Source organism: Drosophila ananassae, chromosome 3R, assembly GCF_017639315.1.
Source record: "Drosophila ananassae strain 14024-0371.13 chromosome 3R, ASM1763931v2, whole genome shotgun sequence".
NCBI lineage: Eukaryota > Metazoa > Arthropoda > Insecta > Diptera > Drosophilidae > Drosophila > Drosophila ananassae.
In genome coordinates this window covers 16,049,267-16,073,489 of record NC_057930.1, presented here as the reverse complement: position 1 = coordinate 16,073,489, position 24,223 = coordinate 16,049,267, and the positions used below count along the sequence as shown (strand labels likewise).

General features: G+C 43.7%; 1 protein-coding gene across 1 annotated transcript; it reads left to right on the top strand.

The window, feature by feature from the left end:
* Positions 1–17,863: 17,863 nt before the first annotated feature.
* LOC6498459 lies at positions 17,864–23,711 on the top strand. Its single transcript, XM_001962834.4, has one exon. The coding sequence runs from the start codon at positions 18,962–18,964 to the stop codon at positions 21,605–21,607; it is 2,646 nt and encodes an 881-aa protein (XP_001962870.1). The 5' UTR covers positions 17,864–18,961; the 3' UTR covers positions 21,608–23,711.
* The last annotated feature ends 512 nt before the right edge of the window (positions 23,712–24,223 follow it).

The window sequence follows — 24,223 nt, the reverse complement described above, 5'->3', positions numbered from 1 at the left end:
CCACACATATGCACGGAGACAAATCGTGGCTTAAGAAACTTATAAAAATAGGCTAATTAAGAAGCCATATACAGAAGCTTAAGATCTGAAGAATATTGGGTTCAGAGTATATCTATTTAAAACCCTAACGTTACTGTAACAATTTAAGTTCGACAGTTTATTAATTCCTGTGTACATATCTCCAGACCAAGAAGAGCTGAGTCCACGTCAGACAAGAAAGGCCACTTTAGCCAAAGAATTGCCAATGAACTGGAGATGAGCTCTGGCTTTGGCTCTCGGGACTGGGTGCTGGCTGTTGGATGTTGGGCTTTGAGTCCTTTTTCCTTCTTTTGCGCCTGGCGACAATAAGTCATTGTCAAGGTGCTGAAAACGACAACGACAGACGGGGCCAGATGCCAGGGCTTTTGCATGTGGGCAGGACCGAGTTGCAAGCAAGCAGGTTCGCCCACCTACCTGGCGTCGACTGAGTGGTTGAATGAAGGCCGGCCTGCCTGCCTGCATTTTGGCCCTCTGCACTGTCCCCCTCCGTGTCTCCCGAAACGGCAATCCAATGAAGTTAATTAAATAAAAATAAAGCGACAGCAAACGGAATTGCAATGGAGCAACAGCGAAGACTGCACTCAACCTCAAGTCGTGGCAGGCTTCAGAGGATGCAACAAAGGTGCGGCCGAGTACTGGCAGGAATCTGAAAGCAAAACAACACGAATTCAGTTTTTATTCCAAAGGAAGGATACCCTCTGAAGGTAGATGTTCAAATTATTTTGGCTTATATTGTCTAAAATTTAAAAGCAAGGACTGATGCTTCCAAATTAGGTTTTAATGGCAATAAAACATAGTTTTTATCCAAATAAGAGTTTGGTTTTTAGTATTTAAAGTTCACCAAACACCATATAGGGTACGACTGAAAAAGTATATTTTTCGGACAAGACTATTCTAGCAAATGGAATGCCTAACTTCGCCCACATTGTGCCGAGTCTCAGGCAATGTCAGCTGCTTCAAATCTTGCCAAGTAGATCACATGGACGAGGAATGCCGGCAGACGCCCACTTCAACAAGGCTAGCAAGACGAGTGGGATAGTAAGCCTGAAATCAGGGAGAGACCAGGAAAGACATAGATCAGAAACACCCACTTAATTATGAGCTTGATGTACTCAAGGTAGAAAGCTTAAGCTATGAAATCGTATTCAGAGTTTCAAAATGATATTAAAATTGCTTACTCTCCCGACTACTCCCTTTATATTAGTTCATATATATTTATAAAATTATTGTTATGAAAATGAAATCCAATTTAGTATGCTAAACGATGCTAACTGTTTGCCTTTTCTGGCAGTAAGCGACACTTCCAAGTGCCCATTAATGTCAACTCAATCAATAAGAATGGGATGTACCAAGAGATGCTCACAACAATGAGACGATTAAAAAAGTGGAATCCGCGGAATATACTTAAACGCGAAGAGCTGGGGAAAAAAGGTTGGAAGCTAAACTTTTTTTGACAACGGTGGCAATGACAGGAACAGGACCTCGGTGCCTGGGACCTAGACAGCTGAAAGGCAACCCTAATCAGCCCTCGACGCACTTGTGTTCGACGTTAGACGTCAATTAAGTGGCCATGTACCCATCGACAGGCCCCAAGCCAAAAGATCAGGGGAAGCGAAGCGAAATTTGCATCAATAAACGCCAAAACCATACGCAGATGCCAATGTAATAAGTGCCAAACGAGTATGCTTCATCAAGCAGACGAGTGCATATTGGGACGGGTACTGTTGAAAAAATGATATAAAAAATTATAGTGCTGTTTTTTATGGATAAGCAGTTTTACATTTTGAAATTTAGTTCTTAATATATTAAATAATGCTTAGGCTAATATTTATTTAGACATTTCATACATATTTTTAGAATTTCAAAACCTTATTTTGGGATTAAAAAATACAGTCTAAAAGATTAAGTTCCGAATCACAGTACAATGGCCCCCAAAGCATAAAGGATGGAAGGAGTGAATCCTGCACCAGCTCGGATTCTGGATATTCGAAGAACCTTTTTGCATTTACAAGTCAAGCCCAGATGCCAACAATTAAAGCCTCCGGCTTGACTGAAAGTCGGTAACAGAGCAGCTATAGCGACGGCGATTTGGATCGAAATTGAGAGTGGAGAAGGGTTTTCGGGAGCGACCCAAACCCTGTCCCTGCACGAGAGCCCATTGAAACGGCATTTTGACAAAGTGGCTGCTTAATTTTTCAATTGAACGAGTCGGGGGCTGGTTCGGGGGCTAAAGGAGCGATGCAGACCGCGTCAAGTGCCAACTGCTACCACAAAATGCTGTCATCCGACCGGCAATATGTGAGTGGGTGTGGCCAAGAGCGGAGTGGACCAAAAGTGTGTGCACTTGACTCATTTCAGAGACAAACAGAAAAAGTGTTCACACACAAACTGCACCCTTGATGCTGTCATAAACACTTGGGGCTTCGGTTGGGGACTTTTTTCATAATTGAAACATAAACTTAATAATAAAAGCACATTAATTGCATGTAGTCTTAGTTAGAAGTTCTTATTTCTTTATAACTTTTCAACAATTACAGACCCCTATTTATCCAATAGGAAAATAATTTTTTCCATAAAGAGATCGTAAACCTGATGGTACACCGCGGAAGTTACCCTCTTACGGAACAAAAACACCCACATTGGAGGATATTTCCAGCTTTTATCGCAATTTCCGCATCATTTCATGCCTATCAGACAACCAGACTATCCTATAACCAATTTCAAAAGTGCTCACTGGAAAAGTAAAATAATGAACAGAAAACAGAGAGCCCGAAGAAAGGCCAACAAATTGTAGTCGAATGGCAGTAACAAGTTTATAACTGTCCGGGTGTGCAACTGGGCTCCATCTCAAAGCTCATTATGGTAATCTACGCAGGGAAAAGGGCAAATCAGGAAAATCAGGAATGCTCGGGATGAGGGTGAGGCTGGATAACTGAGGTAGCTATACCGGGATAACCGGACAGGGAAATGAGAGTTGAAGCCACTCTCGCTTTCGCTGCCGACAATCGCCGCACGCTGATCAAATTAAGCGCATTTTAAAGTGACTTGTATATGGGCAAAAGTTTTTCGATTAGAGTTTAAGTGTCCATTTCGTTCACGAGGTGCCGACGAGTCCCCATAAGTTCAGCCCTTCCCCATTCCGCCAACCGCCTCCACGCTGCCATCAACAATGCCTCTCCGCCGTTGAACTTGTAAAAAGTTGATTTTTGCATTTGGCCGCACAATTAACTTGAATGACTTGGTGGGTGTCCCATAACAGCTGCCCAGCTTCCCACCAAATCAGCAACAGAACTGAAAAAAATGAAATACGAAAAAAATGTGGAGCCCGAACTCGTTTGCCTATTGATGCACTTGAAGATATCTTATATTACGAAGAGACAATCTTTACTAAAGAGTTACTCTTGGATCTAGTTAGCTGGTTTGTAACTATGGATATCAGAATCTCGTTTATGGTTCTTCAAAAAGTGATATTTAAAAAGTTAATAACAGATCCAAACTCTTTGAAATATTTTATTTCTCAGTAAGGTTCTAGAATATCTCAAATAGAATTATACACAGCACTTAATTTTTTTGCGAGTGTTTCAGCTGAGGCTGGGTTACGTTTAGTATTTTTTGGATGGTGAGCTGCTGTCGTTGCTCATAGTTTTGCTTATCTTTGCATAACTTTTGCATAATAAACCAGCCAGGAACAGAAACAGGAAAAGGGAGCAGCCATGGGTGAGGGTTTTTGGGAGATATTTTGGGGGGTAATCCGGGCTGGAGGATGTGGAAACATGGGCAGGGGTATCTGATGGTTCACATGAGGAGAAATGCGTTCTTTTGTCATTGTTATGCCTGTGTGTTGGTCGCTGGTGGTTGTTCTTCTCGTGTTGCTGCCATTGTTTATGTATGCGCCAACACATATGCACACCCGGCAAATGCAAAAAGGGTGTACCCTGGAGGTGGGGGCTGGAGGACGGGGCTATATTCTATATGGGATTCCAGCTTGGGATCCGGGAGATGTACATTCATATGCGTTGCCGAGTCAACAGCACGAAAATTCCGCAAGTGAATGCACGAAAATCCAAACAAAACAGCTAAGAAAAAAAGGGAAACCTAAAAAACGCAGTTGGAAAATAAAGAAAAGCCACAAAAAATATGCATTGCACAAAATAGCGACTATGAAACACCCACTTTAATATTCTTCACAATATTATAAATTGGACGAAGAATTTTCTTTCAGAATGTTTAAATATAATTATTTCAGTTTCATTATATTTAAGATTTTTTCATATCCATACATCACTAAAAAATGTTCTCTTTTTTTAGACAACAACGCCACGAATGCATAAAGATTACTTATAGAAAAGAGGGCTGGAAGTATTTGTCTTTTTGCTTTTGGCTGGGGTCTGGTTGAGGGATTTGCCTGCATGGGTTTTTGGCTTTAATTTGGCATCCTCTTTTGTCGCCAGGAGCAGTGTTAGCGGTCTTGGGGGAGGGAGCGCGATGAGCTTGGCTCGGAGTTGCAGTCTGTGGTCGCTGCTTATGTAAATTATTCAGCGGAGGCGAGGACTGGGAAAATTAGGAGAGTGGAGGGCAATTCCAGAGCCAGAGTCAAGAGCAGACTGATGATTTAATGCGAACCGCAGACTTTTGTCGAGCTAAGCATTTAATTGTTTCGAGGAGCTGCCTCCGGAGAGGGAGCAATAAAGTTCAAGAGGTTCAATGGGATGGTTCAGAGCTACCCAGCTCTGGCTTTGGCTTTCGGATTTGGCAAGTGTCGAGTACTCTTAATTAAAGACCTCAAAAGCCAAATATAAGAACTACAGTCTTATTTCCATTATATTATAAATCATCCTATATTTTATGACTTTTGAACCATATCCAGTTTAATTAAACACGTTCGTCCCTCATACGCACAACTTGATTCGCATTTGTGGGCCCAAATTCGGGCTTGTCATTGACGGCTTATCATAAATTTTCACAAAATCATTTCAAGCAATCTCGGCCACCCTTGGCATTTCCTTAAAGCGCCGCTAACTAGCCTATTTCTCAGTCTAACCCTTTGCGCCCTAGCCCATTCATCTGCCAGCCCAGGCCCGGGCCGACACAAAAGCAAATGTGAGTTTATTTTGTGCTGATCATGGGAACGGTCAAAGTAACATCAAACAAACTATTCATCATCACTTTTTGACGCGGCACAGCAAACATCAGAGAGCAGCATATGCTCTTGGAGCTCACTCCCACTCCTTTCTGCCCTTTTCGTCCTTCAGGACTTGATGTGCTTTTAAGTATGAGACTGTATCTGCGTGTGTGTATATGTGTGTGTAGAGTGTTTGTGGGGGGCTTTCCTCACGCATGGAAGCTGTGAGGACTAATGGAAAATTGGCATGAAAGACGAGCTACTATGGAAATTTAATCACATTCACATATCACACAATACATCATCATCATTGAGTGTTTGTGTGTGAGTGTGGGGCACTTAAGACTCTCACACGCATGTCCCTTGATGTGCGAATGGGTGGCAGGGCGGTGGGATTCTTGTGTTTCCGCAAGTTTGTTAACTGCATTAGTACGAGAGCCTTCTGTGTTTGATTATGGCCGGAGGGTAGACGCACTCCATACCCTACACAAGGACACTCGCACAGCCCCACCGCAACCAGGCACACACACACCCACACACTTATATGAGTTTCCATGAATGGTGAAAAGTTTTTAGGTTCTGATTGCTTGATTGTATCTGTCAACAATGGTTGACATACTGACGATGAGACCCTGGCACACTGGTACCCATAACCACCTTATGACCCAAACAGATTTTGTGTTTTATTGGGCGAGGAGATTTTAAAGTTCTCAATACCCTAACAACTACAAGGTTGCGATAGTTTTGGAACAAAAGTTTTCGTATTTGCAGAGTTTGATATTTATATTCCAAGCAATTAGTTTCCTACTTTCAGATGCATGTATTGAGCTACAAAGTGTTGTGATGCAAAATATATTATTAAAACCATTAAATCACCAACCATTTATTCAAAAATGTGTCACTTTCTATGGTTCGATTAGAATTTATTTGAAATCTGGCAAAGATTTAATTTCTCTATTACATGAGGCTATAAATTAGTCCCCATTCCCCCATGACTCTCATAGAGATTGGTTTTATCAACACTTTCAGATTATTTGTTTGCCTTTTCCTCATTTGCAACAAAAGGGTTTTTTTGGGCCTAGGGTTCGCCTCAGTTACGTTGGGGGTTTCGTTTGGGGTTCGGCTTGAGTTGCTTCCCTGCTGGCCTTATAATTATGTTGTATCGGTTTACGACGAGCGAAGCCAAATGTTTTATGTAAGCAGAGACCCCAATGACAACAACAAGTGCAACGACAGCGACAATTTCTCGGTGAAACAGAGCGAAGAAACGCTCGAAGAAAGGCAAAGAAGAAAGCGAGGCTACACTTCCACAAAAAGAGCCATAGGTAATACAATTTTCTCTGATTTTTGATACCAACCGGGCGAGTCACTAGAGTGTAATCACAGTTATTGCGACAAAAGCAATCAAAGCCACCAAAACGAAGAGACAACACAACAAAGATGAAGCAAAATTTCACGCTAAATTTGCCTTGTGTGCAATGCACTTGGCCACCCCGGCTCCGCCACCCACATATGCCCCGTGATCCCCCCCGGAGTCATGCTTGACAACTTCGCTTTAATTTCAAGCGACGCGCCTTGAATTAAACATGTTAGATAACCACGCTAACAGTACTAACAACTTTTGCAACAGCAACCAAATTGCTGTTGGCCTTCAAAGAGGCGAACAACAAAAAAACACGGAAGAACTGACAAAAAAGCAACAGAAACTGCGGCAACTGCAACTATTCGAGAAACTAAGCGACGCCAAAAACCGGGCAGGGGGCCTTAAAGGGGCGGCTGGCTGCTGGGGACTCCCAGGCGTGGGGGTGGGCGCGGCAAGCAGCGGTAAATGGAAGTTACAGAGCAGCTAGCGTGAAAACGTCGCCTTTATTCTAATGCCACTTCATGCTCTGAAGAAGACGGGAATCAACAATAGATACAAAGAGATACAAAGTTGGTCCAATTCGTGGCCAAGAATACTCTTTCAAAAGTGGTAAGATCGTGGCAGAACTAATTGGAAAACAATATACTATTATATTTATCAAAACCAGTTAAGGGTTTATAGTTGGGGATACTTTCATTCTTTAAATAGAATCTTTAAGAAATGTCTTTCCTCTACCATTTGAGCCAATCTTAAACATCTATAGATGAACAAATCAACTTAAATAACTATCAAATGACTAAAATTTAGATATTAAATAATGAAAAAGTTCTTTATATCCTGAAAATATTATTTCAAGGGTATATCTGAACTTAAAATGATAATAAAAGAATAAAGGAAAATAAAAACCTAAAACTAAAGCAGCAGGATAAGCTGTCCAGGCAAAAAAACCGCTAAAGCAGTCGTCGCTTTCCGGCAGGGTCCCCACGCTCTCTACTCCGTGCCGACTTTTAAATCCTCACTTTCTGCTTCTATTTCGGGTCAGACTTTAACCCCTAGGAGCTGCTGCCTGCTGTGCCCCAAAAAGAAAGGCTTAAAAATACTGAGGGGGATGGGGGTGGGTGTTCCAGTGGAAGAGAGTGAAAGTTGTAGCCGAGTCCACTGCGACTTCTGCAATTTTTAGTGCAACTAATTCTTTCTGAAGTATCTTATTGTTGGGCCACAAAAAACCGCAATTTAGTGCGGCGTATGCGGGCTATGCCACTCTGCATCCTGCCATTTGCTCCCCAGGATTGCCCACCCTCCACCCGTCCCAAATCCCAGCCAGCTTGGAGGGAAGTGTTCGCAGTTGGAAGCCTAAGCCTACTTCATGTTCTCTGTTTTTGTTGCCTTGTTTTTGCCGCAGGAAGTCAAAAGTATCGCGGCAGCTTAAACACAGAGAATGGGAGGAGGAGAGGAAGTGCGAGTGTAGAATAAAGGACAGAAGGATTGGGATACCCACAGATAGTCCCTCTTGTCCTGGAGGGACTCTTGTTATCCTTGCCCGACGGAGTTTATTTCCCTCTTGTTGATTGTCACAGTTAGCCAGAGGAAAATTCTCACCCGCTCTGTGTTATGTGGGTGTTGCCTGTTATGCACTCGAGTACAAATGGCCATAATATGTTTGCCATATTGTTGCAGAGTTGAAAGTCACTTGCAGTTTATGTGGCAACACTTGTCTGTAGTGGGTAGAGCTGAGGGCTGTTTAAAAATGCGTGAAACAGTCATGGATCTCAATCTTGTTATCAGGCGGGGAATAGTTCTCCTTTGTAATACAAGCTACTGAAAGTTATGAAAGTTATATTCTTCAAATAGAAAATGTAGATTACCAGATCTGATACGATATAATTGTCAAGCCCATTTATTTCGTCAACCCATGCGGAGCCGCCCTTCAATTCCATTGAGAAACATTTGAAAGAAACCCATTGCGTTACGCTTGACTCGGATTTTGGGTCTAGACTCTAGAAGCTAGACGCAACACGCTAGACCTTTCCAATTAGAGCCGAATGGCAATCTGACTATTTGTTATTTTTCGCCCCAAAAACGGAAAGTAAAGTAATATTCGCTGCGAACGGAAATGAGCAATTGGAGCGTGAAAAAGTGTAATTACCACTAATTCTCCAAGATCTGGCCGAGCGAGCAGCGTTTATGGAAATCGCCGAGAAGAGCGAAAACATTAGGGAAGAAGTATGTATGTCGTGGATGTGAAACTGAAGCCGAGCTAATGAGGGGCGATGTTTAATTAAAACTTCTCGCAATTGTTTCTAATGAGTGTCGTTAAAGCATTAAAGAGCGGTGTATAAATCACAGACGACGATGCCCGACCCCCCTCCCATCTTACTAAAATGTACATGTTTATGTATCACATATATATATATTCCCATATATATCCCTCTATTCTGGCCACTTCCGTTTGCCAAACACGTAGCCATAAAGACAGAGGGGGCTGACGCGGGATGGGGAAGAAGCGGCAAACGACACACGCGGCGAGAAAAACTTATGCGCTCAAGCAGTTAGCAGTCACAGATAAGACTGCTGGAAAATGCGGAGAGAAAACCTTATCAACTCAAGCCCCAAGATTTACCAGCCAGACACGTGGAACTGTGTGGCAAGCTCAACTACTATTTTTTTTTTCCTGGCCTCCATCCTACGGTTATATATCCTACGGTTCGCCCCTGCCGTCTATTGCCTCTTAATGCTAATGAAAAATATTTCCAACTGTGCAACCGGGATTAAGGGAGGTTACCCGTTTATTACTCGACAAGCCTTCAAAATCTCAAGCACACAATACACCCACCGCCCCGACGAACAATAAGTGGCACAAAACTGAAGCCACGACCTCTTATTATGTCGATGGGGCTGGGTGGGAGACATCGTTTAATATTTAGTTGAAGATTTAATGCAGCCACTAAATGTTCTGGGGCAAGGTAGAGCGTGGAGATGGTTGCGTGTCACGGGAATTAAGTTGGGAGATATTTTCTTTACTTATCATATTAATATATATAAATTAATAAAAATATTAAAAAGCTATTCAAATAAATACTGGAATAAATAATATATAACTATTTAATGACAATTTTATCCTGTATAAGTCTTTATATTGCTTAAAATATTAATTAAACGTAGTAAGAAATCGAAATATATTTAATTTCCTTCGCCTTAAACTTAATCACGAGCTCCTCACTTGCATTTACAAGCATTCTGATAAGCGCTAGAATGTGCTCCCTGAATTACATAATGAGTCTGGGGTTTAAGGTTTCATCTTTGCCATTCGGCCATCCTGCTGCGGGCACTTCGGACTCCTCGGCAGGAGAAATTATTTCCAGCTCCTAGACAGCCCCAGGACGTACGGACACGTAGTTATAGAATTTAACTTGCGGCTGTACATTTTAATTAAGAGGAAAATAAATGGGGGACAAAGCCCCCGGAAAGCTATAGTCCTTTCTCTTCCTGTGGCCAGAATATACCAATAAGTTCTATAAATAAAATTATGCCTGGCATTCCGAGAGGGCCTTGGGAGGGCCCCACCTGAAGCGAAAGATATATTTTTGGCAATTGAAATTTAAATGAAACTATGTGAGTGTGCCTCCCGCCAGGACCCTCAAGAGGCATCTCCCAAATGCTAAGTGGGACAGAAAGCAGTTCCAGACGCACTCGGCCCAACGAGCAGAAGTCGCACAACTCATTCATGCAGAAGTCCATTGACATTTAATAGCCGACTGAGCCGACTCCGGATTTTCAGTCCCAGACCTGCTCTCGAACTGAGTTTTGAACCAAGGCGTCGAAGTCACGGTCCCAATTTCAAAGCTGGACGAGGCAGAGCTTACCGAACTCTCAGGTGTCTTAACCCAAGGGGACCTGTATTCGGACATGGCTATTCTCCTGCTGCGTTTCCACCGCAAAGGTACCTCCGACTGGAGGGGCTTCTAGTTAAACCTGAAATTCGGTAGCATGGTATTAGGAAGGTATATACGATTGGTAGTCAACAAAGGATACTTAACTAAATATTCAATGAAATGAATAATGAAATTTCAACTATGTTGAGCATGGATTGCTTCACAAATCCCAGATTGGATTATACCTATTTTAATAAAAAATATTTTGGATAATGTAGGATACAAATAAAGGATATTATTCGATCGAATCTAATTTTTAGATCCCCTTGTGTGCTTCCCTGCTTGTGCTTTATTTTCTTTATTTTTGTTCGAGTTTATTTGCTGATGGTTTCGCACAGGATGTGGCCTGCTCAGGTGCACATGTCTCCGATTTTGCGGCACTCGCCATTGGCCGGTAGAAGGGACGCCACTTAAATGGGCAGCAGGTTCGAGTCGAAGGTAAATTACGCATAAATCATAGAAAATTAAAAGGCCCGAATGAATGAGGCAGCGAATGAATGAATGAGAGCATGAAACGAAACGAACGGATGGAATGTTACTTCCGTTCAAGTAATTAATGATGACACATTGAGGTATGAGATTTTGCCGCAGACATATAAATTCTGATTGCCTAAAGGGATAAGCTGGGCATCGATTAAGGGATTTGCTACAGAACTGACAGTCATCGAAATGTGCGAAAACTGTCAATAGAAATGGGATTCTAATTGGTTTTAAACTCATTTCAACAAGATAATGGTCAGCACAGATAAAGGATGGAAATTGATGTGTCCGGGCTGGGTCTGCCGGAGGATTCAGAGTTAAATTAATTCACCGATAAATGTGGAAATTATATTATTTTATAAGCAAATAAATGCCACGAGACTGTTAAAATGGAGAAATAGTTTTAATTAAGTTGGACTGCTTTATTAATTAATCATATTAAAGAAAGGCGTTGATATATACAGGGCCATGCTGCGCGACGACCTTAACCAGATGAACATTCAAATTTTTCTGCGAATCACTTAACCCTTCATAATTTTACAACTGAATTCCAATTAGGGGCTGACAGATTTGGGCACCCGACTCCAGTTGGGACGAACCCCATTAATTGACCCCTCAAATTCAATTTTATTTTTCGCTGAGATTACCCAAAAAAGCTGTTTACCAGAAAGTTCGATTTCAATGGAGAAAAAATTTTCAAAAAATCGAAAAAATATTTTGTTAGGCTTTGCTAAATTTTGATGCAGATTGGTGGAGAATCGATGTGCAATTCGTTTTAGCGATTCCGATCAAGAATCGGATTAAAATTGGAAAAGATATGGCTATCGCTGGGGGCCATATTGTCCTTCCATGCGTGTTTCAGAATTTTGAAGGGGACACCCCAGGAATCTTAACAAAAAATCGAAAAAATATTTATCTCTAGATTTTGATGCAGATTGGTGGAGAATCGGTGTACAAATCGATCAAGCTATTCCGATCAAGAATCGGATTAAAATTGGAAAAGATATGGCTATCGCTGGGGGCCATATTGTCCTTCCATGCGTGTTTCAGAATTTTGAAGGGGACACCCCAGGAATCTTAACAAAAAATCGAAAAAATATTTTGTCTCTAGATTTTGATGCAGATTGGTGCAGAATCGATGTACAAATCGTTCAAGGGATTCCGATCAAGAATCGGATTAAAATTGGCAAAGATATGGCAGTCGCTGGGGGCCATTTTGTACTTCCATGCGTTTTTCAGAATTTTGAAGGGGACACCCCAGGAAATTTAACAAAAAATCGAAAAAATATTTGGTCTCTAGATTTTGATGTAGATTGGTGGAGAATCGATGTAAAAATCGTTCAAGGTATTCAGATCAAGAATCAGATTAAAATTGGCAAAGATATGGCCATCGCTGTGGGCCATATTGTCCTTCCATGCGTGTTTCAGAATTTTATAGGAGATCCCCCACAAAATTTTATAATAAGTCCCTATATTTGAGCAGTTCCTAGAGTTTTATGAAGATAGAAATCGATTATAGATATTCGAATCGTGTTTTCAGTGTCTAGAGAATGTCTGGGATGAAGACCAAATTTTAAGACTTCAGTTAAAATCCATGACCTGAAGACCCTCCAGGCCCCCAAGAAACTTCGTGTTCGGGAGGAACCCACCCTCCCTTCCATCTATTTCGTGTCACATATTTTCTGGGCCTCGGGGTCCACAGCAGAAAGTTCAACGGTCGAAGCTGTCGCCGCCGTCGCATCCAATGAACTGATTAGACAAACAATTAATTCCTGCCAATTATGGTGGCTCCTTGCCATCACTGCGCTTCTGCCCATGGCCGAAAACTAAACTGGAAACCACTTAAACGCGATTTGATTGAAAAGCTTAAAGGAGCATCCCGCCCCTCCCAGAGTGTTTGCCAGCATCCCCAGCATTTGTGTCGCACTCCCGACACTTTTGACCCCACGGCTTGCCCAACCTCCTGGCTTTCCTCGCTTTCTCGGTTTCCCCCCTTGATTTGCGTGGCGCATGGTCCCCGAACAATTTGACATAAATCTAAACAAAACAAGTAAAGTAGCCGGGGTAGACGCAATCCCGCACTCGCAGTTGAAAATTGTAGTCTGGTGTAGCTGGTCTTATACCCTGCAGTTGAGTTCGAAACTCTTCTTGTAACATTACCAATTTTAGATTTGTTTATACATTTTTAGCTAAAACACCTCAACAAAATTTTGCATTTAAAAATTTTACAAATCTTAAAGGACATTCGAATACCCTGCACTATACTCATACGCCCTGTTTTGGTTCGGGACTGCTCCAAGAAGTGGCCGCACGACGACTCCATTAATCAAGGCCGCAAACAAGCGTGGCACCCGCTGGAGAGGATGCCCGGAACAAGGGGATGGAATTGCATTGGTGGGTGGTGGATGGTGGGTGGTGAGTGGTGCTTGCTGGTTAGAGTAGTGGTTGTTGTAACTAAGGGTAGAGGTCAACTGCTGAATACATACATATAAACATAAATAATTGGAATGATTCTTTAAAGGCAATTACCTAATTTGGAACGCTTTGAATAATTGCCCGGGACTGAAGTCTGTGCGCAACCAAATCTGTTAAAATGCAAACAGTGGCATGAGGAGAGAGGGACGGACAGACGGACGGAGAGAGATAGCAAAAGGACAGCGTCGCACTAAGCGGCTTAATGCCCCAAAATGAAGATAAAGTGATTTCAGCGCCGTTTCTGTTTTTGCAAGTGCAACACGCCCGAGAGACATTTAAATCCAAACAGTTCGAAAATAATTAGAGCGTTTAGTGACCCCCCCCCCACTCTATGGTCGGGAGGAAGCCAGTGGCCGCCCACAATATCTCCGGTTTCCCCATTGCCCCTCCGGGAACGCGTTGAAATGTTGAGAGCCATGTTGCACGACGACGTCAACGGACGGAGAAATGAAGGCAGAGACATAACTAGATGAACACTAAATACTCTGGTAGATGCAGTAATTGTGTGGCAGTAATTCAAAATTTTCTAGCATTTATCTGTTGTGCTCTGCTTTTTGCTATAATCATTAACAAGTTTCTGAAGCTTCCTAAATGAATTATGATTTAATTAAAGCTTCATTTACAAATCGGATAACTATTTCGTTTAATCAAGTAATCCAATCAACTGATTTTACCATTCAAATAATTTTAAACCTTAACCCCGACTTTAAACACCATAAAAATGCAATTAGTGATTTGGATACAATGAAAATTTATTAATGATACTCGCATTTAGACATTTGAACTTTTTTCCAGAGATTTTTGAATTAATCGTTGCTGAAATCATGACAAATTACGAATACCTTTAAAGCACTTTGTTTCGGCGATGATACCGGCGGGAATGGGGGGCTGGCAAGTGGACAACGGACGCCAGGATACTTGCTCGAATCGGAGAACCAGGACCGGCCACGTCCCAAGTGACCCAAAAGGACACGCAGCGAACCCTTGACTCTGGGAATGATAAACGGATAGCGGGCGGGGAGTTGCGACCAGAGTCTGGCACAGTTTGAAGTTAAATAAATTAAGGGCAATTAGGCGCAGCATTACAAGCACAAAGGTCACTCGAAACTTGACGCCCCTCCCCTTGACTTGACAGCCCACCCACCAGCCCTCAGGGCCAGGTGATTTTTGAAGTTATGAACGAAATGTTTATTTGCCGACTTTCCTACGGGAGGCAACTGGAGCTCGTGCAGCAGCAGCGGCCTCTGACTGCTGATGCGATTTATAATTGCGCACTTTACGCTGTACCTCTCCCGGCGGAACACAAGGCGGAAGTTGTACAGCGCGAAGATTAGCGGTGAGTCTGTTGGAGGCCCAGACGAGAGCAGAAAGCGTAACGCAAATAGAAAAACCGCAATCAGAAAGCAGCGTTTTGGGCCAATTAACTGCGGCTAATTGTTGCTTACCTGTAGGAGGTGCAAGAGGTGGTGGAAGAAAGTGCTACGCGTACGCGAAACCCAAAACATGAAAGTCAGCCAACGGCCAACAGTCGGGGGAGTCGAAATCGCTGAAGTATTTATTGCAAACCACACTTATCCGTTTCGAAAAGGTGCCAAGTCACAAGTGGCTGATCCCCTGGCTGCGATCAGCACTTTTTGCTACCCAACTTCCGCTGCTCCCAGAAAATATTTGCATAGTGGCCGAGTTCTACTTTTGCCAAGCTCTGCAAAAGATGATCAAAGACGGTCAAGCGTGTAATGAATGGAAAATATGCAAGCCAACTGCTTCATTATTTATTTACAATTTCATTACTAATTTTAATAGCTAGAATAGCAATTTAAGTACTCGTATGTCCTCCACTGCCATTAAAAATGTAAAAATAAACTCTAGACTATACCTTAATTCAACGACCAGACCTTTGACATCCATAAAAGCCAGAAACATGCAAAACATATTTTCCACTTAATAATTCAAGCGAATAAAGCTCCAACTTTCAACCCAATCTGCTTAGTTCTCGGTCCCTGAAGGCATCGAGTGAACTCGAGATACTCATGCTTGGCCGCCCAAAAATATGAAACTAAAAGAAAAATTCAAGCACGCAAGAGAAGATTTCACTTTTTGAAGCTTGGGCAACAACTGAGGCAAAGAAAAATACCAGAAAACAATACACAATCATAACTGACCTTAATCAATGTCTACGGAGTTGGGTTTTCTGTCTATCTGGGTGCCTGAGTGTGGGTGGCTGGGAAACTGGAAAGCATCTGCTCTGCGTTGGCCAAACACACGAAGTGTATCTTTGAATGTAACAAGCATATGCAATCGCGTTTTTTGCTCACTCCAAAGGAGGACAAAAAACAATGGCAACATGGGCCCTGTGCAGATGGGCCGCCCATCTCCATCTGCCAACTACGAGTGCAGCACTCTTTCTCTGGCTGTGAACGAGTTTGCTGCGAAAACTTCTCAGGCAATCTAAATCTGGACGGTGCTGGGAGATGCCACTTCTCCAAGTCGCCAGAGCCGGCGATGCTATTTCATTCATATGCAATGAAGACTGGCCAAGAGGAGGTTGGAAGGTAAGAGGTAAGGAGGAAACAGGTAACACAGAGAGCGTTTCCTGTCTGGCCGAGAAACAAGAAGCGAGAGGTATCATGTACCTGCCCCGGCCTGGCCCGCAGGTGAAGTAACTTATACGCTATTTCTGCCTCATCTTCAACAGCCCAACTTCTGGCCTCGGGGTAATTAGTTTAGAGCTCAGCTCATACCCATTCTCATTCTTGTTGCCGTTCCCGTTTTCAGTTCCCAGTTTTCAGTTCCCAAGTCTCGGGCATCATCATTAAATGAGAGCTACAGATACAATATCCATATCTGCAGAATAGCTCTGCCACTGGTGTATGTTATCCGGCAGGTCGTAAAATCATCATATTGTGAAATATCTGCACACGATGCAATGAATTCATTCACTTGCCCCGGCGAATTCATTCAGTTAGTTGCGCTCTGCCGCTGGCTGGCTGGCTGGCTGGCGAGTACCAGCGTAAGTATCTTGTATCTGGCGGATGTGACTCATTCGGTCAAGTCTGAAATTGCGCCGCAAAGCAAAGCAGAGTCAAGCAAACCGAAGCGAAGCCAAGCTATCTTTTTCATTTGCTACTTACTCGTCTGTGCCGGCTGCAAGCTAAGCAATTCTCTGACTTTTTTGATGTTTTTTCAGAAAAAAACTTTTTCTCCTCTCTGTGTTTCTTAGCCTTTTTTTGTTTTTGGGCTTGTTTCCGTCGCTGTTTTATGCTCGAGTAGCTTGATCGCTGATTGACTGGAGGTAGATACAGTACCTAGATGAATGGGAACTTTATATAAAGTCTGTCTTAAGAATATAAAACACATTTTTGTTTACCATTTAAATAGTAAGTACGTGTAAAGTATATATGGTATATAGGTATTTATCTTCACCTGGAAAATCTGAAAGCTATTTTATAATAGCATAAGAATATCTCAATTAATAAATTACCATAATAATAATATTTACAAAAACTACTTAAAATTCAGTGTTCATATGAACAGGTTTTTTATTTTTCTGTCCTACCCTTCTACAATTAATTAATTTTTGTATATTTACTTTTAATAAATGATAAAATAAAAAAAAAAATATTCATAATATTTTTGTACGAATAATATGTAAGATCTCTTTGAAGGGATAGGGATAATTATACCTCGTATTTGTAAAGAATTGAATTGAATTGTCTTTCCTTATGGAAAGTGTTTGGGTGGAAGAAAAGAGGTTTGAATTTCATATAGTAGGGAAGTATAGTAGGGAGTATTGTAGAGGTACATATAATATAAAAAACATTTTTTTTATTTTCATAATTATTTCTACGACATGTCGTATACAAAAAAGTCCGAAGAAAGTGGCTTAGTTTTTTCTAATATAATATTTAGAAGAAACGATATCTGTACTAATTCAGTTATACTTTGATATACTGAGTTCTTGATTTTCTTTAGGACTAACATTTTAAATATAAACACTCCATTAAAAAAAAACTTTAATAGAGTAATTTTTATTTCTTACTTTCTAAAATAGTCAGTTTAGTTTTCTTAAAAAGCATTCCAGATAAATATTTGAAGGACTCAACAAATAGGATGTATTTTGTCCAGCTCATCACATTTATAATCCTTTTTATGTTGTCAGGCACCCACTGAAACGACCTCGCAGTTTATTTATAACGCATCAGACTTTATTTACACAACGCCAGGATAATTTGAAATCTTTACAACGACGGCGTGTGCAATATAATCCTTGTCACCGGGCTTGTCCTGTCGCCTGGCCCACATGTTGCTTGCCAACATGTTGCTGGCCAGCGAATCGGTTAGAGCAACATGGACTCGGGGCCGTCCCATCAGTGCTTTCTCCACTTCGCTGAATATGAGCGCGTTACGATGAGTAGCCGAAGCGTCTTCGGGTTGAGCCGAGTTGGGGGCTTTGATTTGAGACCACGGAGCTTGGCGTGGAGCTCAGTTCCAATTTTTGAGCGCGAACGAGCGGTTGCGTCAGTCCGCTGCGTCGCCATCGCTGTGAGTGCGTGTGCCTGTGTGTGTGCGAGTGATCCAGTGATTGAAGCTCCCCGCTTGGGGCAAGGTGCAGTGGAAACAGTTGCACGCCAGCAGCAGCTGCAAGTGGAAATCAATGCCTAATTGCCAGAAGCGGCCCTCGCGGAAAGCCAGCTAGTAGCTGCTAGCGACCCTCGCGACTGGCTCGTGTGCCCAAAATTTCAATTTGGACCGAGCGTGGGGCAGGCTCGTAGCGAAAACGAAAACGAAACCGAAAGCGCCGAAAAAAACACGACGAGCAATGAACGCGATGCGAATTAAAGCCTTGCGTGGCAAAAAACGCTAACGAAATCCTGCAAAAAAAAAACCCCAAAAAAATAAATAATAATAGCAGCAAACTAAAGGAAAGTGAGCTGGAAGCGGTTGCGTAGCAGAAATAATAATAGAAAACGGCAGAAGGGAAATACGAATTTCGGTGGCCGAAAAAATAAAACCGATTATCATTCGCACGGGAGTGGGCCACAGTGAGAGTGAAAGTGGGGGGCTTGTGTGTGCGAAATAAATAAATATAAATAACATTGGGTCTGGCCGAGCTAGCCAGCCCCAGCCCCAGCCCCAGCCGACCCAGTCGAGCGCTAATTACGGAAAAACATGAAAATCTTGGCGAAAATCGCCGCAGAAAATACACAAACAACAAGTGAGGCCAAGGCGTCAATTAATCAATTTTCCGCCTGACCCATAAGGAAGTTTCCATATCATAATTAAAAAGTAAAGCCCCAAAAGGGCAAAGCATGAAGGGAATAAAAGTATAAGCCACCTTAACATATCCTTAAAAAAGGAGCAATAAAATAAAGCCACTTGGAAGACTTCATATCAGCAAAGACATCATATCTAATCTAAAATATTTGTGAAAATAAAACTTAAAAAAAGATAAACCAAAGAATGAAATCCATCATATCTCAGATAAAATAATTTCCGGGCTTCAGCCTAGAAGACTTCTCCACGAGACTTACAAAAGAAAAAGCGAGGAAAATGCATATCAGAGCTTTGGCGATCCTGGTCCTGAGCCTGCTTCCGGGGATCATCCAGGGCAGCCGCTACAACCAGCCGCACCTCTTTGCGAGCGGAGGCAGTTCCCCGTCCTCGTCCAGTCCGGGGAGCTATCGGAGCTCGTCGCCGACTTCCCAGAACGAGGTGTACTCCGTGGCAGACAGCCAGCCCATGACCGAGGACGGCTACCTCCCACCCAATCAGCACTTCAACCCCGCCCACACCTCCGACCTGGATCCGCCCGCCCAGCAGCTGAGCACCTGCCAGACGGTGTGCGCCTGCAAGTGGAAGGGCGGCAAGCAGACGGTGGAGTGCATCGATCGCCACCTGATACAGATCCCCGAGCACATCGACCCCAACACCCAGGTGCTGGACATGTCCGGCAACAAGCTGCAAACCCTCTCCAATGAGCAGTTCATCCGGGCCAACCTTCTCAACCTGCAGAAGCTGTATCTGAGGAACTGCAAGATCGGCGAGATCGAGGGGGAGACGTTCAAGGGCCTGACCAATCTCGTGGAGCTCGACTTGTCGCACAACCTGCTGGTGAAGGTGCCCAGCCTGGCCCTGGGCTCCATTTCCTCTCTGCGGGAACTCACCTTGGCCTCCAATCACATCCACAAAATAGATGCCCAGGCCTTCGCGAACACCCCCTCGCTGCACAAGTTGGATCTCTCCCACTGCGACATCCAGACGATCTCCCCCCAGGCCTTCAGCGGCCTCCAGGGCCTCACCCTGCTCCGACTGAACGGCAACAAGCTGAGCGAACTGCTGCCCAAGACCATCGAGACATTGAGTCGCCTCCACGGAATCGAGCTGCACGACAATCCCTGGCTGTGCGACTGCCGGCTGAGGGACACCAAGTTGTGGCTGATGCAGCGGAACATTCCGTATCCGGTTCCACCGAATTGCTCAGGAGGCCCCGAACGGATCATCGACCGAACCTTTGCGGATCTCCATGTGGACGAGTTTGCATGTCGCCCGGAAATGCTGCCCATATCCCATTATGTTGAGACAGCCATGGGGGAGAACGCATCCATCACCTGCCGGGCAAGGGCCATTCCAGCGGCCAACATCAACTGGTACTGGAACGGGCGACTCCTGGCCAACAACTCCGCCTTCACAGCCTACCAGCGGATACACATGTTCGAGCAGGTTGAGGGCGGATTCGAGAAGCGGTCCAAGCTGGTGCTGACCAACGCCCAGGAGACGGACTCCAGTGAGTTCTACTGCGTGGCCGAGAACCGGGCCGGCATGGCCGAGGCGAACTTTACGCTCCACGTGAGCATGCGGGCAGCTGGCATGGCCTCGCTGGGAAGCGGCCAGATTGTGGGCTTGAGCGCGGCTCTGGTGGCTCTCATTGTCTTTGCCCTGGGGGTGGCCATGTGCCTGCTTTTGAGGGTGAAGCGCCAGCCGTACGCCGACAGCAAGACACCCAACCACATGGAAGTGATTACATCGGTGAACCATCAGAACTCTATATCGAACAAAGCGCAGCCGGTGCCGGGGAACGGCAGCATAGGCGGAGTGGTGATTGCTAACGGAGCAGTGGCCAACATTATTGACGCCGGAGCGGTCCAAGCCGGAACTCTTGAGCGGAAGAGCAGCAGCCGGGGAGCTGGGTCTCACGGAGGGCTGGAACAGCGACTTGCAAACCCCGTTCAGAAACCGCCTCGGCTCACAGATCTTCCTTACTCCACCCAGGGGTACGACAACAACGGCAGTATCCTGTCGACCGCCTCCTGTTTTATTTCTCCCACCGGCTCCCCCGGAAATGGCGGAAATAATCCGGATTTAATCAACGACACAAAACGCTTTGGGAGTGACGAGTTCACGGACTTGAAGATACCTCCGATTGTTGGGGTAGGTGCGGGCGGGAGTGGCGAGTACAGCCGCGCCAACGGCTGTGATTCCCTGTACCCCTCCGGCCTGTGGGAGCACGGTGGCCCCTTGGGCGCCACCTCGGCGGACGATCTGTTTATGAAGCGTTATACGGACAAGACGCCGATAATCGACTCGTCGCAGCTCTATGACCTGCATGAACGTTCCACGGCGACGGACTACTTCAGCAAGACCTTCCCCAGGTCCCATCTTCAGCAGGGTGTGGTCGGCGGAGGAGGCGCCTCGACCGCATCAACTGCCACCACCAATCTATCGGGCGGCTCCTCGGCGGGCGGGGGCTATCCCAACGACTATGGTCTGCCTTTGGTTCCCGGAGCTGAGCACCAGCACAACCACCAGCTGCAGATGCATCCCCTGCAGCAGCTCCAGCAGCAGCTGACCTCTACGCTGAACCACCAGAAGCAGGAGGGCAGCTCCACCGGGAGCAGTCCCCACTTCAGCAGTCGCACGCTGCCCAGATTGCACGAGAGCGGCAGCGCCCGCGCCTCACCGACTCCGTCTGGGGTTGGTGCCCTGGCGCCGGCGCCAGCCCTAGCTCCCCCCAGCTCCTCCAGTTCCTGCTCCATTCTGCCCAACGGCCAGCCCGTCAACGCCAAGACGATACGCGTGTGGCAGAAGGGCGGTGTGCCCGTCCTGCCGCCAGTGACGGCCCTGAAGCGGGCGCTCATCAGCAGCAGCCGGAACTCGCCGGACGAGGGCTACCAGGAGGGATGCGGTACGGACGTGTAAGCACCGCGATCCGGGCGGGGAGGCAACCAAACCAAGAACTGACTAAACTTAACACAAAGCATAATTTATAGATCGAAATGGCATGTAGGAGGAAGAAATGGCGGCGAGTCGTAGCCTCTCTTCGTAGGTGTAATTCGTAGATAGCGTAGCGCTGAGGTCCTAGGTGCAAGCGAACCGTTTGTGATAGTGTCTAACAAAAAGATAATGCGAATGAAGATAATAATTCCCGAGCAAGGAGAAGGCTAAAACGAAATCACTGCACTCCACTAACGTATACTCTCCTAGGCAAGTAACTCGACTACTAAACCAGAACTAAACTAAACTAAATCGTAAACTAAGCCCTAAGTAAGCATTGTACAGTCAACTTTTTTTCAAATACCAATGGCAACTCTCAAATCCCCGCATTACGTAAAAAATAACCCAAAAATGTAAGGAAAACTCATTGAAAAATGTTAATAAATCTTTAAACTTAAAATATATATATATTGGTATATATGTTTACTTGTATGCATATATGTATTTGTGTATGTGCGTGTATGTGTGCGTGTAATACTTAGGTTCTTCGAATAGAAGAGAACTCAAAACCAATAAGCCCCAACCTCTCTCCTCATAAAACTTGTAACCATAAATCAGAATATAGAACCGAAAATGGAAGCTCAACATTTGTAACTAAACAATTCGCATATATTATACACATAGGTATGTTAAAACAGCAAGGTATATGAATCATCGTTATTGTAAATATTAGATAATCAATAGAGAAGAAACCCAGTTTTTCATCCGACTATTGTTCAAATTTTCCCTGTAACGTTAGAAGCTGTGAAGTAAAGCAAACCCAAAACAGGCTCCCAAGGATGGCAGTAAATCTAATGAAAGTGTAGACAAGTGTACTCATTTTAAATATCTCAAAAATGCATTTTTTATTGGTAAAAGAATTAAATCGAATTAAACATTTTTCTAATTCAAATATGTAGTTGATACTTGCTTCATTTTCATATTTTTGCAATTTCCACAACAAGCCACCTTCGTAAATAATTGAAATTCCAAAGAATAAATATTGACCCAATTCGCTAGAACGTTTTTGTAATCAACTTGCACCAATTATCCGTCGATTCCACAAAAATACCTACACAAAAGTATGATTTACTGCTGTCCAATCAGTGTTAGCAAAGAATATATATAAATTTTGTGAATTTCCAAAAAAAATAAAAATAAACAGAGAAAATAACAAAAATGTTGCAAATCGAACTCGAGAGGAGTTGAACTTAAATACACTAGGCTAAATAAAATCTGTTGGCAGTCGAGAAACAAAAAACAAACATCAAACGACGAAAATTCAAAGTAAAGAATACGAGAACGAGAAAAATATTCATCAAATTCATACGTAAATAAGCATATGTAAATTGTTTTCAAAAAACACTCTCAAACCCATACAGACATCCGCAAACACACACACATCACAAACACAAGGCACAGACACGTACGCAGACATATACGGCACATGTATGTGCATGCAGGTGAATGCCAGATGTCCTTGTAACGATTTAAAGCGTATCCACAAGATATTAATTGCCCGTATGTGCTAAGAATTACAATTTAAGAAATACAAAAAAAGGCAAACACAAAATAATATTTTTAAGGTAAACCAAAGACTTTTTTCTTTGCATCTAAATGAGCGGAGAAGTCTTCAAAGGACTCTCACATACACACACAGACACAGATACAGGACACACGTTCTTACACTCACACGTGCAGCCCAAAGTCTAAAAAGAAAAAAGAGCCGAAAGAGCGAAAAGAGCAAGAAGAAACCGTAGCATTTAAGTCGAACCTATGTATTATGTATTGTATAATATATACCTACGTATAGTATATAGTCTATAGATGTGTACACTTATCAACAGAGAGCGGCGTGGCTAAAAAGTAAGCTAAGGATAGGCTGAGAGGGCGACAGTTGAAGAGTGGATGCAGGAGAGAGAGCCAGGAGGCAGGAGGCCCGCAGACAAAAGGCGGGCATTGAATGCATGAAAGAAACTGAATGAACAACAAAGCAAAACGGAAATATATATAACATTATATATATCTATATATGAACGAAAAACATAAACCATTGTCATTATTTTTTACCCACAAGGCTAAACCCGGCACAGGTAAGGTAGGTACAGGTACCTCAACCCCACACAATCCCCAATGCCTCGGGGGATGTGGTCAGGGCTCGGAGTGGCTGACGTGACCCAATTAGCTGCCCATTCGAATTCCGTCCGAAGCTGGGGGGCTAAAGCCAAAGCTGATTCTCCTGCTGGTGCTGCAACGCTTTGGCATATTAGGGCCAATCGTCTAATCGCCAATTATGCATTTTGCCCCTCTCACAGTCACTGCCTACAGACCACAGCCAGAACCCCATCAATACCCACAACCTCACCTCATCTCACCTGAAACACACACACCAGCACGGGGACAAACAGAAAATGTGTCTCGAATCGATAGGTCTATTCATTTGAGGCCAAAAATATGCCCATGGATGAAGAACATGGAATACACTAAGGAGAAAGGTCATGGACTTGGTTTCTCCACATCAGATACATGAAGAGCTTGAAATATTTTTTAATTTAATTTTAT